Source organism: Macaca mulatta, chromosome 12 (assembly GCF_049350105.2).
Source record: "Macaca mulatta isolate MMU2019108-1 chromosome 12, T2T-MMU8v2.0, whole genome shotgun sequence".
In the NCBI taxonomy this organism is placed as follows: domain Eukaryota; kingdom Metazoa; phylum Chordata; class Mammalia; order Primates; family Cercopithecidae; genus Macaca; species Macaca mulatta.
In genome coordinates, this window is record NC_133417.1 from 9,309,528 (window position 1) to 9,326,940 (window position 17,413).

At 43.7% G+C, this 17,413-nt stretch overlaps 2 protein-coding genes across 29 annotated transcripts in view; both read left to right on the forward strand.

Moving 5' to 3' along the window:
* The window catches only part of SAP130 (Sin3A associated protein 130), an 84,068-nt gene that overhangs the window by 61,504 nt on the left and 5,151 nt on the right, over positions 1–17,413 (forward strand). For all 28 annotated transcript variants that reach the window (XM_015109821.3, XM_028830606.2, XM_028830605.2 and 25 more), the window contains 3 exons: positions 9,644–10,002; positions 14,924–15,172; positions 15,338–15,463. In XM_015109821.3, the coding sequence (XP_014965307.2) occupies positions 9,644–10,002; positions 14,924–15,172; positions 15,338–15,463 (734 nt within the window). The remainder of the gene's footprint in view (positions 1–9,643; positions 10,003–14,923; positions 15,173–15,337; positions 15,464–17,413) is intronic.
* The window catches only part of WDR33 (WD repeat domain 33), a 325,821-nt gene that overhangs the window by 60,762 nt on the left and 247,646 nt on the right, over positions 1–17,413 (forward strand). The window lies entirely within an intron of this gene.

The window sequence follows — 17,413 nt, forward strand, 5'->3', positions numbered from 1 at the left end:
TTTATTTTATTTATTTATTATTTTTTTTTTTGAGACAGAGTCTCGCTCTGTCGCCTAGGCTGGAGTACAATGGCATGATCTCAGCTCACTGCAACCTCCACCTCCCAGATTCAAGCGAGAATCTCCTGCCTCATCCTCCTGAGTAGCTGGGATTACAGGTGCACACCACCATGCCTGGCTTATTTTTTTGTATTTTAGTAGAGACAGGGTTTCACCATGTTGGTCAGGCTGGTCTTGAACTCCTGACCTCATGATCTGCCCACCTCAGCCTCCCAAAGTGCTGTGATTACAGATGTGCGCCTCCATACCTGGCCTACAATGAAGTTTTAACAGTTAAGAATATCTGCGTACCAAATAATGTAGCATTAAGGCTCATAAAGCAGAATTTACAAGAAGTGTGAGAAGGGTTTCAGAGAGCAGCTTGGGAGCACAGGGGCTTTAATTCACGTTTTTCAGGCCTCATCAGTTCTAGCAGACAACAAATAAATAGGATATAATAATAAATCGAAATCATAATAAGGGGAAATAGATATGATTAAATTCCACGTGTTAATTACACTTTTCTCTCTCTCTCTCTTTTCTGAGACAGTCTCGCCCCGTCGCCCAGGCTGGAGTGCGGTGGCGTGACCTCGGCGCACTGTAATCTTCACCTCCCTGGTTCAAGCAGTTCTTGTGCCTCAGCCTCCTGAGTGGCTGATATTACAGGCATGTGCCACCGTGCCCAGCTAATTTTTGTATTTTTAGTAGAGACAGGGTTTTCCCATGTTGGTTAGGCTGGTCTCCAACTCCTGACCTCAAATGATCCAGTCGCCTCGGCCTCCCAAAGTGCTGGGATTACAGGCGTGAGCCCCCATGCCCGCTCCCCGCCCCGCCCCCCACCCCCCCTTTTTTTGTTTTTGAGACAGAATCTCACTGTGTCACTCAAGCTGGAGTATAGCGGCACAATCATGGCTTGGCTCACTGCAGCCTTGACCTTCCAGGCTTGGGTGATCCTCCCTGTTCTGCCTCCAAAGTAGCTAGGACTACTTGGGTTAGTGTTAGTCTGGGTTTTTCTGTTTCTTTTGTTTTGTTTTGAGACAGGGTCTTGCTCTGTTGCCAAGCTGGAGTGCAGTGGCGCGATCTCGGCTCACCGCAACCTCTGCCTCCCAGATTCAAGCGATTCTCCTGCCTCAGCCTCCCTAGTAGCTGGGGCTACAGGTGCCCACCACCACGCTCAGCTAATTTATTTGTATTTTTAGTAGAGACAGGGTTTTACCATGTTGACCAGGATGGTCTCGATCTCCTGACCTCATGATCTGCCCGCCTTGGCCTCCAAAGTGCTGGGATTACAGGCGTGAGCCACTGTGCCCAGCCTGGTTTTTTTTTTGAGTCTCATTCTGTTGCACAGGCTGTGAGGTAGTGGCGCATTCTTGGCTCACTGCAGCCTCCACCTCCCGTGTTCAAGTGATTTCTTGTGTCTCAGCCTCCTAAGTAGCTGGGATCACAGGCGTGTGCCAACAAACCTGGCTAATTTTTGTATTTTTAGTAGAGACGGGGTTTCACTGTCTTGACCAGGCTGGTCTCAAACTCCTGACCTCAGGTGATCTGCCTGCCTTGGCCTCCCAAAGTGCTGGGATTACAGGTGTGAGCCACCGCACCCGGCCTAAATTTCCTTATTTTTTAGATAGGGTCTCACTGTGTCATCCAGGCTGGAGTGCAGTGGGTGTGAACAGTTCACTAAAGCCTTGAATTCTTCGGCTTAGGTCACCATCCTGCCTCAGGCTCCTGAGTAGGGAACTACAGGCACATGCCACTATGCCCAGCTCTCAGAGAACATTTTAAAATGGGTTAAAAGGGCTTTCTGTTTTCTCCTTTCATTCCTATTTCTAGTTTGCCTGCCTAACACTAACTCAATCGAGATAAACCATAAAAAAATTAAAAAGGAGTTTTTTTCTACATTGAACTTAATGTAGTTCTATGCAAATAACGATCGAAAAACCCATGGATAAATTTATGTGGCTGGGGAGGCCCCACATTCATGGCAGAAGGCAAGGAGGAGAAAGTCACATCTTACGTGGATGGTGGCAGGCAAAGAGAGAGCTTGTGCGGGGAAACTCTCCCTTTTTAAAACCATCGGATCTCATGAGACTTAGTTCCTATCACGAGAACAGCACAAGAAAGACCCGCCCCCATGATTCAGTCATCTCCCACAGGGTCCCTCTCATAACACATGGGAATCACGGGAGCCATTTGTGTGGGACACAGAGCCAAACCGTATCACTTTATGACTCAAAATTCAGAATCTATAAAAAGAAAGTTTTGGGAAATTTGACTCAGGGCTGGATGTGGTGGCTGACACCTGTAATCCCAGCAATTTGGTAGGCCAAGGTGGGCGGATTGCTTCTAACCCAGGAGTTCGAGACTGACTCCATCTCTACAAAAGATACAAAAATTAGCCAGGCATGGTGGTGCGCACCTGTGGTCCTGGCTACTCAGGAGGCTTAGGTGGGAGGATTGCTTGAGTCTGGGAGGTCGAGGCTACGGTGAGCCAGGATCATGCCACTGTACTCCAGTCTGGGTGATAGAGTGAGACCCTGTCTTTAATAAGAGAGAGAAATTTGACTTAGTAAAAATTATTTAAGAAGCAAACTACTTTTGTCAAGAAAAAACTTTATAAGCAAAGTGGAAGGCAAACGATGAATTGGAAAGATATATTTCCAACCATATCACAGTCTAACGGCTCATCTTCATAGTATATAAATAACTACCAGAAGTGAATAGTAAAGAAGTCCAGTAGAAAAATGAACGACCTTTTTGAACAATTAGTTCACAGGTAAAGAAGTATCAAAGGTCCATAACATGTGGAATGATGCTTTATATCAAGAGATGAGCAAACTGAGAGCACACTGAGACACCATCATTTACCTTTCATACTGGCAAAATACCAGAAGTTTGAAATATGCTGTTGGAAAAGCTGTGGATAATTGGGTGTTTTTATTCTTGGTGAGAGTGCAAACTATTATAACCCTTACGGAAAGGCAATTTGGCAATACTTACCAAAATTACAGAGGCATTTTTCTTTCCCAGGTATATGTGGTAATGTATTAATCGGATACACTAGCACACATATCAGATGACAGAGGTGTCAACGTGCTGAGAGCTAACACGCCAGAGTTGGAAGGGCTCTGTTGAAAGATAGCTGGCTTGCTGCTCCCTGGACAGCTCCACTCTGAAATGCAGCTCTCCTGAACAGTCAGCACCAGAGCTCAGAAGCACCTCCTCTCACCCCCGTAGTTTTCATTCCACTTTCACTTTCCCCAAAGTCCTTAGTGTAGAGAAGCAAGGAAGTGACATACTTTGGGAAATCTGGCTCTGACAGCATGTGGTTTGTCCACCGTGGCTGGGCATTGCATTTCTTGATAGGATGGAGAGCCTGGGGAATCGTGTGCATTCTGCTCACCTTCCGCCTCCAGATATTCCCAGTTAAATTTGTAGTTTTTTAGTCTGTCGAATGTTGTTATCTGTATTGGTCTTTATACTCTACTCCACGAATAGGGGACTGGCTAAATAAAATATGGTTACAAGTCAAAAAAGCAACCCAAATGAGTCAAAAAAAAAAAAAAAAAGGTACGAGGTATATGCTATGACAGTTTTGAAATAAGCAGGCAAGTTGGGTAAGAAAGTAACATTTGGGCTAGGTGCAGTGGCTCACACTTGTAATCTCAGCATTTTGGGAGGCCAAGATGGGAGGATCACTTGAGCTCAGGAGTTTGAGACCAGCTTGGGCAACATAGCAAGATCTTGTCTCTACTAAAATTTGAAAAAAAAAAAAAAATTAGCCAGGCATGGTGGTACACCCGTGTAGTCTCAGCTGCCAGAGGGGTTGGGGAGGGGAGGCTGAAGCGGGTGGATCGCTTGAGCCCAGGAGTTTGAGACTAGGCTGGACAACATGGCGAAACTCTTATCTCTACAAACAATACAAAAGTTAGTCGGGTGTGGTGGTGCAAACCTGTGGTCCCGAGCTACTGGGAGGCTGAGGTGGGAGGATTGCTTGAGTCTGGGAGGTCGAGGCTGCAGTGAGTCCTGACCGTGCCACTGCACTCCAGTCTGGGCGATAGAGCCAGACTCTGTCTTAAAAAAAAGAAAAGAAAAAACATTTGTATTTGCTTTTGTCTACATACATAAGTACTATAAGGTCATACAAGAAATTATTATATTTTATTAATTGTGAGAAACAAGGTTTTAAAACCATAGCATCTCTAAAATCAGTATCTTAAAACTGATGACATCTTAATATTCTAGAATTCAGTTACTGTATTTTTAAGTGTGCACAAAATAATGGTTCATTTTATAACTGTTGCCATCTTAGAGTCAATGGAATGCTGAGATATAGTGATATTGTGTGGAAGTTAATAGTGGATGAACCCATCCAATATATCGAGGAGCTTTCTCCATATATCGTTTGAAACATATGAATGTATTATTAATTCAAAACAAAAAAACTTTAAAGGAAAATTAAGATATTGAAAAATATAAAACATTTAAAAAGGAAATCCAATAGCTGTCAATATAAGTAAGTTTAATTTTTTTAAGTCATGTCGTACTACAAGGCTTATAATGTTTGTGTAGGTTTTCTAGGTATCACTAGTTCATCTTCAAACTTTCCACCAAACCTACAGAACTGCTCTAAATGAGAAACCTGTCAGATCTCTGTCATTTGTGCTTTTTCTTGATCACATCCCTCCCTGAAGCCCTGCTTCTGCCTGCCCCAGTCTGTGTTGGTGCCTGTCTGGTCTCGGTGCCCAGCTGTTGTTCCCGGTGCCTCTTCTCTCCGCCAGGCTCTGAACTCCCTACACCTTGTCACCCGGAGCCTGTATGCTTCCTTCTTCTTGATTTACCCCCTCGATTTGTAAGAGCACCTCTTCAGTAGCAGTGACAGAATGCCCAGGGTGTCAGTTTTTGATACTTGGCATATCAGAAAACATCTTTATTCTACCCACACTCTTCAGTCTGTTTTCTCTGTATTGTTCAGATTAGGCTAATTATACTGATCTGTCTTCGGCCTCACTGATTCTAAGGCAGATACGATGGCTCTTACCTGTATAGTCCCAGCTACTCAGGAGGCTGAGGAGGGAGGATCATTTGAGGCCAAGAGTTGGAGGCTGTGGTGCTCAATGATCATGCCTGTGAAGACCTCGCCAACACAGCAAGACCATCTTATTTCAGTTATTATATTTTTTATTTCTTTAATTTCTATTTGGTTCCAAAATTTTTATAACTTTGATTTGTTTACTAAGATTTTTCTATTTTTTCATTCATTTCAAGTGGATTTATAATTGCATATTAACATATATTTATAATACCTGCTTTAAAGTCCTTGTCAGATAATTCCTTTATCATTCATCTCTTGGCTTATTCAAGTTGTGATTTTCCTGTTTCTTGATGAGTGATTTTCTGTTTGGAAGTGGACATTTTAAGTGTTAAATTATAAGACTGGATTTATGTATAGGTTATAGTTTAGCAGGCCTCCTCTCAAACTACCCCAGCAGGGAAGAGGGGGCATTGCCTTGTTACTGCCAGGTGATCAGTGAAGGCCAGGTTCCCGGTTGGCCTCTGATGATACTGCATGAGTAGTGGGATGGGGAGGAGATTGAGGCCTCTCATTACAACCTGGCCAGGGAAGTCTAGACTCTTCTCAGCCTTTGCCAAGGCCGCAGTTGTTTCTGTGACGTTTCACTGGAGTAGAGCAATTATTGTCTACAGGATTTTCGTCATGTCAAGCCACTCCTTTTTGTTGGTTCTTGGGCTAGACAGAGTAGGCTTTTCTTGGGACTTTTTTTGTCTCTGCTCTTTGGCATTTCCACGTTATCAGCTTCTCCAGCGCCCTGTCCAGGACACACAAGGCAACAAGCAAATCCAGGGAACTGACTGCCGTGCCGCTCCTGGGTCCTGAGGTCCCTAGACAATGTGCCTTTTTCTCCTCGCTTTTCAGCAGTCGTTGCACTTGGTTTATATACAACACGCCCGAGTTTAGCTCTCCTTTGTGGGAGGAATAGGAAAAAGTATGTCTACTCCATCATTCCTGAAACACAGCTCCTCACACTTAAATGATAGAATGGCAGGCAGAATTTTAGATGAGAAATCATTGCTCTTTAAAAATATTAGCCGGGTGTGGTGGCTCACCCCAGAGCTTCAGGAGACCAGGAGTACGAGACCAGCCGGTCAATATGGCAAAACTCCGCCTCTAAAAATACAAAACCTGGTCAAGCATGGTGGCACATACCTTTAGTCCCAGCTACTGAGGCTGAGGCAGGAGGATCACCTGAGTCTGCGAGTTTAAGGCTGCAGTGAGCCATGATCATGCCACTGCACTCCAGCCTAGGCAACACAGTGAGAGGGAGTCTCTCTCTCTCTCTCTCTCTCTTTCTTTCTCTCTCTCTCTCTCTCTCTCTTTCTCTTTCTTTCTCTCTCTCTCTCTCTTTCTTTCTCTCTCTCTCTTTCTTTCTCTCTCTCTCTCTCTTTCTTTCTCTCTCTCTCTCTCTCTCTCTCTTTCTTTCTCTCTCTCTCTTTCTTTCTCTCTCTCTCTCTCTTTCTTTCTCTCTCTCTCTCTCTCTTTCTCTTTCTTTCTCTCTCTCTCTCTCTCTGTTTCTCTCTCTCTCTGTCTCTTATGTCTGTCTCATTCTCACATGTATGAGAGAGAGAGTGTGGCATACATATAAAGGTACTACTCTGTTGTCTTCTACATTTTGTTTTTACTTTTGAAAACCCAGATACGATTTTTGAGTGCTGATCTTTATATCTTACATGTTCATTTCTTTCTGAACGCTTTAATGATCTTTGTTCTCAATGTTCAAAAACTTGACAGTAGAATTTGGGTTGGTTGTTTTTTGAGACAGAGTCTCGCCCTGTTGCCCAGGCTGGAATGCAGTAGCACGATCTCAGCTCACTGCAACCTCTGCCTTCCAGGTTCAAGCGATTCTCCTGCTTCAGCCTCCTGAGTAGCTGGGATTACAGGCGCTCACCACTGCGCCCCACTAATTTTTTGTATCTTTAACAGAGACAGGGTTTCACCATGTTGGCCAGGCTGGTCTTGAACTCCTGACCTCGTGATCCTCCTGCCTCGGCCTCCCAAAGTACTGGGATTACAGGCGCGAGCCACTGTGCCCGGCCTTGTTTTATACTTTAAGTTCTGGGATACGTGTGCAGAATGTACAGGTTTGTTACATAGATATACACGTGCCATGGTGGTTTGTTGTGCCAGTTGGTGGTTTTTACATGTGCTGGATACTCAGTGGTCTCTTCAGTCTGAAAACTTGTGTTGGTCGGTACAGGGAAATCTTAATGTATTATTTCTCTCATAATTTGTTTTCTGCTACTCAATTTCCATCTCATCCCTTTTTTGGGGGAAACTCTTTGTTAGGTGAACTTCTAGAATTGATTTCTTTATCTTTTCTCATTTATTTACTATCTCTTTCTCTTCTCTCTTTTTCTTTTATCTTAAAGCCTTCTCAATATGAAAATCTGTAAATGTCTGGGAAAACAGAGAAAATAATAGTAATCAAACAGATGTAACTGTTTTAATATTTTGCCGTAATTCATCTTCTCCTTTTTTTTTTTTTTTAAAGAGACAGGGTCTCGCTGTGTTGTGGCTGGAGTTCAGTGGTGCCGTCATAACTCATTGCAGCCTCAGCCTCCCAGGTTCAAGCAATCCTCCTGCTCTTCAGCCTCCAGAGTCGCTAGGACCATAGGCACACACCACCACGCCCAGCTAATGTTTGTATTTTTGTAGTTTTGGGGTTTCCCTATGTTCACTAGGCTGGTCTCGAATTCCTGGGCTCAAGTGATCTTCCTGCCATGGCCTCCCAAAGCACTGGTATTATAGGCGTGAGCCACCATGCCTAGCCAGTTCTTTCTTATGCCTATTCAAATATGCAGTTCAGACTCTCTAGTGTTTTTTCTTTTTTTTTCCTCTTTCAGCATTTACATTTTTATATTCCGGAACTTCTAGTCCCTCTGTTGCCCGGGCTGGAGTGCCAGTGTTACAATTATAGCTCATTGCAGCTTCGGACTCCTGGGCACTAGTAATTCTCTTGCCTCCACCTCCTTAGTAGCTGGAACTACAGGTGCACGCCAATGCACTTGGCTAATTAAAAAAAAATTTTTTTTAAGAAATGGGGTCTTACTGTATTGCCCAGGCTGGTCTCGATCTCCTGGCCTCAGGTGATTCTTCTGCCTCAGCTTCCCAAACTGCCGGGAGTTTTTAGGCATGAGCCACTGTGCCCAACTCAGTCTTTTCATTTCTATAGGTTAAAAATCCCAAGTGTACAGTTGCTCATCTGAGAATACAGGAGTAAAAGCCAGTGTTTTTGTCTTCTCTCACTCAACAACAACACAGAAACTTCCGTTACCTCTGGTTAGTAAGAACTGGGGAAGGATTTCTCCCCGGCAACCAACCAACCAGATTTGCAAAAGACACCAGGTGGGTGCCCTCCAATTCAATTATGACACTTGGAGATAGTGTCAGATCTCACAGGTTGAGGGCTCAGTCCCACAGGACTACCAAACTTTCACCCCCTAATGCAAGCCCCAGGTGGTTTTACTTGTTCTTCTGACCAGCTAGTTCCCATGCATTTTGATTAATTTGCTAAAACAGCACACAGAACTCAGGAAAACACTTTATGTGCATTAACGTATTTTCATAAAGGCTATTACAGAGGATGCAGATGACCAACCAACTGGAACAGATGCATAAGGCCTGGGAGAAGGGATGTGAAGCTTCCATGACCTCTCCAGGCACGCCCCTCCAGGAATTTTCACGTGCTAGCTATCCCAGAAGCTCCTGAATCCAGTCTTTTCGAGTTTTTATGGAAATTCCATTTACACAGGAATGGTTGATTAGGCATTGGCCATTAGTAATCAGCTCAACCTCAGTCCCTCTCAATTACAACTGTAGTTAAAGAAAAAGAAAGAAAAAAAAAAAACAAAAATAACAACTCCAAAGTCAACATATATATTAAGGAATTCTGGGGGAAAATGTATATTAATATTATGAAAATTGGTTGTGCTATGACAATATGACTTTGAGTGAGTTCTTTAAAGTGTTATTTTCTTGTTAATTTTGTTACTGCTTATAAAAACTTGGGTGGGAGCAGGACATACAGTATATTTTTAAAACCTGATTGACATTTAAAATTGCTTTGTTAAACTTTAAACTCAAGAAATAGAGTATTAAAGCTGGGCGTGGTGGTTCTCACCTGTAATCCCAGCACTTTGGGAGGCTGAGGCAGGTGGATCACTTGAGCTGAGGAGTTAGAGATCAGCCTGGGCAACATGGTGAAAACCCATCTCTACCAAAAAATACAAAAATTAGCCTGGCATGGTGGCACACACCCGTAGTCCCAGCTACTCGGGAGGATGAGGTGGGAGAATCCCTTGAGCCCAGAAGACAGAGGTTGCAGTGAGCCAAGATCACACCACTGCACTCCAGCATGGGTAACAGAGTGAGACCCTGTCTCAAAATTTTTTAAAAATTAAAAATTAAAAAAGTATCAATTGTGCAGTGCGCTGAACAGAAATAATTGGACAAATGCCCATCCTCTGAGATGTTGTAGATGAAGGCAGTTTTTTTCTTATTTGCTACATGTGCTTTTCTTTTGTGTTTTAGTGCCAAACCCAAGTCTGAAATCCACGTGTCTATGGCCACTCCCGTCACTGTGTCCATGGAGACTGTATCCAGTCAAAATAATGATCAGCCTACCATTGCCGTCCCTCCAACTGCCCAGCAGCCTCCACCGACCATTCCAACTATGATTGCAGCAGCCAGTCCCCCATCACAACCAGCCGTTGCCCTTTCAACCATTCCTGGAGCGGTCCCCATCACTCCACCCATCACCACCATTGCAGCTGCACCACCTCCATCAGTCACTGTGGGTGGCAGTCTGTCCTCCGTCTTGGGCCCTCCTGTTCCTGAAATTAAAGTGAAAGAAGAAGTAGAACCAATGGATATCATGAGGCCAGTTTCTGGTAAGTCCGTCCATAGAATACTCTCCATTGGCAGTTGCCTCTTCCCCTTCCCTAATTCTCCTTCAGCATCCAGATTCTTCTATGACCCTCAGCCGAGACTCCCTGATACCCATTTTAGATGTTGCATGTCATTCGTTTTTGATAAATAGAAGAAAGCAATAAACTCATTGTGAAAACTAAAACTACTTTGCTTTCCTTTTGTAATTAAGTTTAATTTCTGGCCAAAATCATGAAAGAGATTAATATTTCCCCATGGATATCCTTCAATGTAGTTTCCTTGCATGCATTAAGAAAATGCTACTATGTAAAAGGGGTCACAATGTGGCTATAGTACTGTTTATTTCCAAGTTTCATTGCCTTATTATGCAATCAAGTAAGATTTATGTTGCTGAAAAGCCTATATGTGATTAGTAAAATCTTAAAGCAATTCATTTCTCCCTTTACCACTTCATCTTAACTCTAAACTTCCGGTTTGAGAAGGTCAAGTCACTTGAGAGGTTTTCTTTTTTTCTTTTCTTTTTTTTTTTAAATAATTTATTGTGTAATTTTGTTTTTCCTACAAAAGTAACATATTCAGTAAACAAACTGTGTGAAGTAGAAACAAACCCAAAGAAGAAAGCAAGTTATTTGTTCTCTGGTATCCAGTATTACCTACTATTTCAGTGAGAAGGCCTCCATTTCTTTCTCATGTTGTTTGCCTGATAGAGGTGTGATTGTGCTGTGTGTATAGTTTTTTTAATCTACTGTTTATTTACTCATCTATTTATTCTGCCATGAAATCTCTTTCTGTGGATATTTTTACCCTTGGCCCTTTCTTTGAAAGATACCATGAGGAATCCAGGGGGAAGGAAGCATCCTCAGTTATGCTGCTCATCTGCTCTCTTTGGCTGGTTCCCTTTACCTCTCTGTGCTAGGGAACTGCCGATAATCCTACCTCAACCTACAGGGGTCTGTTCCAGGAATTGTTCTGGGCACGACGAAGCAGCTTTGTGTTAGACAAATGCAGCTTTATCCTGTTAGATCTTACATTCTAGCAAGGGAGACCAAAGATAAAAAGATGACTAAATTACGTGTGTGTGTGTGTGTGTGTATATGTATGTTTGGGTGATAAGTGCTATGGAGAAACAAAGCAGGGACGAAATATAGGGGAAAGTTGTAGCCAGGACTGGAATTTGTATAAAGGTTTTAGGAGAAAGCCTCACTGAGGAAGTGACCATTGAGTAGAGACATTAAAGAAATGAAGTTGCTGGCCATGAGGATATCTGGGGAAAGAGTATTCCAGGCCAGAGAGCAGTAAGTACAAAAATCTGGAGATAGGTGCATGCATGATGTGCTCAAAATATAGCAAAGAACCAAAGGTCGCTGGAGCTAAGTAAGAAGGGGAGTGGCAGCGGGATCAGATCATGGTTGAACAGGGCCCACAGGCTGTTGTAAAGGCTTTGGCTTTGCTGGGGTTGGCAGGGAGCTGTTGGAGCAGAGCAGGGAGTGTGAGCAGAGCAGTGCCAAGCGCTCACTTAGGACTGAAGATAAACACTGGCTGCTGGGGAAAAGAACAGACTCTGGGAGCAGGGATGGAATCAGGGAGACCTGTCAAGCAGCTGTTGCATTAATTGCAAGGAACAATGAAGGCTCAGCCAGGGCAGTAGTGGTGGAAGTAGCATGAGGTGGTAGGATTCTGTTTATGTTTTTAAGGTAGAGCTGAGTGTGTTTCATATTTGGATGTTGAGTGTGAGAGAACAGTATCTGGGACAACTTCCAAGATTTTGGCCTTAGCAATTGGAGGCCACAGAGTTGCCATTGGCTGAATCAGGAAAGCCTGCAGGAGGACCATGTTTTGTAGGGAAAGATTAGGAGTTTAGTTTTTGATAGGGTAAGTTTCAGTTAGACATTTCAAATGTAGACATCAAATAAATAGTTGAATCTATGAGGCTGGCTTTTGGAATAGAAAATGAAGTTGTAGATATAAATTTGAGAGTTGTCATTATATATATAAACTGTATTTGAAGTCATGAGCCTGGATGAGTGGTTCAGATCACCTAGGGAATGAATGTATCTTGATAAAGACAGAAGCAGTCCATGATGTAGTCTTAGGAGAGTGCACTATGATGAGATGGGAGAGGAAGTAAAGTCCAGCAAAGGAGGCTGAATGGAGGGAACACAGGGTAAGAATATCACTTACAGTGTGTGGTGTCCTGGAAGTTGCAAGAACAAAAATATTTCAGGGAGGAGAGAATGATCAGGTGGATCACATGCTCTTGAGAGATCAGGAAGATGAGGTCTGAGCAGTGACCTTTGGATTTGGCAAACAGAGGTCACAGAGGTCTTGAGAAAAGCAGTTTCTGTGTAATGATGGGGTAAAAGCATGATTGGGAGCAAGTTCAGGAGAAAGCCGGGAGAGATAGAGACATTATATATAAACAGCATGTTTGAGGCATTTGTTCTAAAGGAAGAGAAAAAAGGTGTTTGAAGTGACATGATGTCAAGAAGATTTTTTTTTTTTTAGATGGAGTTGTGCTCTTTCCCCCAGGCTAGAGTGCAGGGGCATGATCTCGGCCCACTGCAACCTCCGCCTTCTGGTTTCAAGCAATTCTCCTGCCTCAACCTCCTGAGTAGTGGGGATTACAGGCACCTGCCACCACACTGGGCTAATAATTGTATTTTTAGTAGAGATGGGGTTTCACCATGTTGGCCAGGCTGGTCTTGAACTCCTGACCTTGTGATCTGCCTGCCTTGGCCTCCCAAAGTGCTAGGATTAGGTGAGCCACCACGCTTGGCCAAGAAGAAGATTTTTTTAAGATGGGACAAATAAGAGTTTTGTATGTTAATGGGAATGATCCAGTAGACTGGGAAGAATTGGGGATGCAGGAGAAAGTTGTGAATTCCTGGAGCATTGTTTGAGGAGGTGAGAGTGGGTGGGATTTGTGTGTACCTGAAGAGGTTGGCCTTTGCTGAAAGCATGGAGAAAACAGGAGAATATAGGGCCACAGTGGAGAGGGGGAAATGAGGTGGTGGGACTTGATGGACATGTTCTTGTGATTGCATCTATCTTTTTCAGTAAAATAGAAAGCAAGGCCATCCACTGAGAGTACAAATGGTGGCGGAGGCATCGAGTGTTTGAGGGAGAGGAAGGTGTGAAGCAGGCATCGCGAGAAAGACTGGACTTAGCAGAGAGGGCTGTCCGAGTGAGGCCAGTCAGCATGGTAGTGTGTCGCCCTCTGGCGACATTCAGTTGCATAGGTGCAGACTGGTTGGAGAATAGGATTTAACCTCTTGTCCTTTTGCTAAGTGAGCAAAGCAAGAAAAGGAAGGGACAATGAAAGAAGAAAAGGAATACAGTGATTATAGGCGATGGGGGAGGATAGACATGAGAGGGGTGGGTGACTGCAGGAACATGGTTGGGTGAACAGGTGATAGTTCCTTGTAGGCCTAAGGAGTGCTGGAGGCTGAGTACTGAGGGGAAGAACCTAGAAAGAGAGTTGGATTTACCTGGGGAGTTGGATGCTAGAAATTGAGATTGGGTGTGAGGCAGTTTCTATTTAACGGCGACAGGGAAGTTTAGGGTATGACTGTTGGGAGTGGGCAGCAGAGTGGGTAGAGGAAAATAGGGCAAGTATGTGGTAGAGTGAAAATAAGAGTTAAGGTGAGCCCTTAACATGATTTTTAAGTTCCTAGATGTGTGATTCATACAAGCTCAAGCAAATGTTTACATCCTCACAACACATCTTTTTATCTGGAGGTAGCACCCTATGGTCGGTGAGAGTGCAAGCTCTGAAGCCAGACTGCCTCTGTCAGTCCCAGCTTGCCCACTTCATACTTGTGTGACTTGTGCCATATTTTCTCATCTCTGAATTGGAGGATAATAATAATGGCTACTTATTAGGATGATTTTTACGATAATGAGTTAATAGGTTACCTGCTAGACATTTATGTTAAAAAAAAGTGTGAAAAATAGTAGCTTAACTCATAAGATCCTGTTATCTCCTTTGGAAGAAGTCCTGAGGCAGACAGTTCAGGGATGGTGTGTGGACTTCATCAAATTGTTAGAAAGCCAGGCGCCTTCCACCTCTTCACTCCACCACCCCTAGGATTTGACCTTCATGCTCTTGATTCAGGACAGCTGGGGATGCTGCAGCCACCTCATCTGAGTTCCAGGATCACAGAAAGAACACAAGGAGTAGGTCACACCTGCTCTCTCTCTCCCTCCTGGAAATTCCCTAAAAGTGCTACAAAATGTTTCTACTTGCATCTGAGATGACCACACCTGTCATGGAGGCTAGGAAGTACATTCTTTAGCTGAATATTATTGTGCCCTTGTCAAAGGGAGGTCCTGAAACTAAGGAAGGTGAAGACACGGGCTACTAGGGAGGAGTTTGCAGCTTCTGCCGCAGAGTGCTTAGCACAGTGCCAGACACATAGGAAGACTCAGAGTGCTTAGCACAGTGCCAGACACATAGGAAGACTCAGAGTGCTTAGCACAGTGCCAGATACATAGGAAGACTCACAGTGCTTAGCACAGTGCCAGACACATAGGAAGACTCAGAGTGCTTAGCACAGTGCCAGACACATAGGAAGACTCAGAGTGCTTAGCACAGTGCCAGACACATAGGAAGACTCAGAGTGCTTAGCACAGTGCCAGATACATAGGAAGACTCACAGTGCTTAGCACAGTGCCAGACACATAGGAAGACTCAGAGTGCTTAGCACAGTGCCAGACACATAGGAAGACTCAGAGTGCTTAGCACAGTGCCAGACACATAGGAAGACTCAGAGTGCTTAGCACAGTGCCAGACACATAGGAAGACTCAATAAATGTTGGTGCTCTGTGCTGCCTTCTTAATCATTGTCTTTGTTGGAAGGAAGGAAGTAAAACTTCGTTGTGTTTGAGTTCTTACAGCTATGTGTGCTCCTTTTCCTATGACAGCAGTTCCTCCGCTGGCTACCAACACTGTGTCTCCATCTCTCTCATTGCTGGCAAACAACCTGTCCATGCCTACAAGTGACCTACCACCTGGTGCCTCCCCAAGGAAGAAGCCTCGAAAGCAACAGCACGTGATCTCAACAGAAGAAGGTGACATGATGGAGACAAACAGCACTGACGATGAGAAGTCCACTGCCAAGAGTCTTCTGGTGAAGGCTGAGAAGCGCAAGTCTCCTCCCAAGGAGTATATTGGTAATGGTCACAGGCTGACTTGTGTTATGACGCTTCCCAGTAAAGTCAGAGTCCCTCCCAGAGGCTCGCTACATAGTCAGCCTCACTCATGCCTCGCTTACTGGAATTGAACTTTGAGGATTGCTGACAATGTTAATAAGTTGTTTAATATCTTCTCTGTAATAGATGAGGAAGGTGTGAGGTATGTCCCAGTGCGTCCAAGACCCCCCATCACTTTGCTTCGTCACTATCGGAACCCCTGGAAAGCTGCTTACCACCACTTTCAGAGGTACAGTGACGTCCGGGTCAAAGGTTAGTTTCTCCAGAAATGTTTGGTATTAATGCATGAAATTGGTATAAACTTAATTAAAATAGAAGAGAAAAACAGAACCACAGTTTTCCAGTTTCAAAAAAACCATAAATTTTTGTTACAAAATCTTGAGGCTTCAGTGTTTAAGTATATCCTGTAGAATATAAAACTTAGAAAATTACCCTTTGCCCTAGCAAGCTGTGTGTATTTATTGGAATTGCAGTTTAATGGTTAAGTGACAGCCTTGGTCTTTGTAAAAGCCACGTGTTAACAGCTCCCAAAGTACTGACGGAGGAGACCGGTGGCTTCCAGAGTCATTGTGGAAGAGCTGTACTGGGTTACTGTATAACACAGTTAAGTCCACAGTAGTTCCTAAGATGCTAAAATATACATGCATTGTAAGCATTTCTGCCAAAGGATCTTTTGTTTAACATATATACGAAGCTCTTGGAGTGGTCTAGGGTAAGCCCTCAATGAATGTTTTGTTGTTCTGGTAGAACCTGAGAATAACCTTTTAATAAACCCACATATGATTGAAAGTGCTGATAGTACTTTGCAAATACCTGCAAATATTTCTACTGATGGACTTTAAGTGCCATTAATCTCGGATATAATATATGTACAAAGAAATGTGAGCCTCTAGATAATTGGTCACATTTCCCATTCTCTTACATAAATTCCATTTGGAAACTGCTCTAAGGGTTTTCTTGAAGGCTCGAGATGAGTCCCACTTGGATGGAGTACTGACTAATTAAGCAGAGGTGGAGAAGCTAACAGTTCAGTCTCTGAATGGAAGTACAGAGGCGGCTACATTTCCCAGCTTTTCTTCCTCACAAGTGTGCTCTGAGATTGGGAAAGAATGAGATTTCCAGAGGGCAGGGAGTGCTGCCTTTTAGTGGAAGTAGGATATGAACCACTGAACAGCTCTTCATGCCACAAAAATTCCATAGAAAAATTATTTAGGAATTTGCTCGGTAGCATTTCCAGCCACACTACAAGAGTCTAAATGTTTATTGGGACTTGCTCTTCAAAAACTATCTCAAGAAAGATAACTTGACAGCTGAATTTTTACGATCCTGAATCTTTGTTTCACTATATTCATACTAACCCCCTTTACACAGTGCCTCTTGACTAGGAAACTTTCGTGCAACTATTTTGCCTGAGCTACAAAATAACATATAAATTATATCTATAAATACATGAAGATAGACTAAAACTCACAGGAGGCCAGGCGTGGTGACTCACGCCTGTAATCCCAGCACTTTGGGAGGCTGAGGCGGGTGGATCACTGGAGGTCAGGAGTTGAAAATCAGCCTGGCCAACATGGTAAAACCCTGTCTCTACTGAAAATACAAAAAAATTAGCCAGGCGTGATGGCGGGCGCCTTTAATCCCAGCTACTCCGGAGGCTGTGAGGCAGGAGAATCTCTTGAACCTGGGAGGCAGAGGTTGCAGTGAGCCAAGATCGCACCACTGCCCCACACTCCAGCCTGGGCGACAGAGCAAGACTCTGTCTCAAAAAAAAAAAAAACCTCACAGGAAAGAAAAGAAGTACAGAAAACACGTAGTAATGTGGCAGACCTAAGCCTCACATACTAGTTATTGTCATAAATGTAAATAGTCTAAACATACCAATTAAACACAGATTGGCAGAATCAATGAAAAAACACAATCCAACTATGTGCTGGGTACAAGAAACTCACTTTGAATACAGTGGCATAGGTAGATTGACAGTAAAAGGCTAGAAAAACACATGCAAGCCAGGTGTGGTGACTGACACCTGTAATCTCAGACGGGGTTTCACTGTGTTAGCCAGGATGGTCTCGATCTCCTGACCTCGTGATCCGCCCGTCTCGGCCTCCCAAAGTGCTGGGATTACAGGCTTGAGCCACCGCGCCCGGCCTAAACACCTTTTCATGATAAACAGTGTTCGAAACAGAAAAAGAAGAGTTC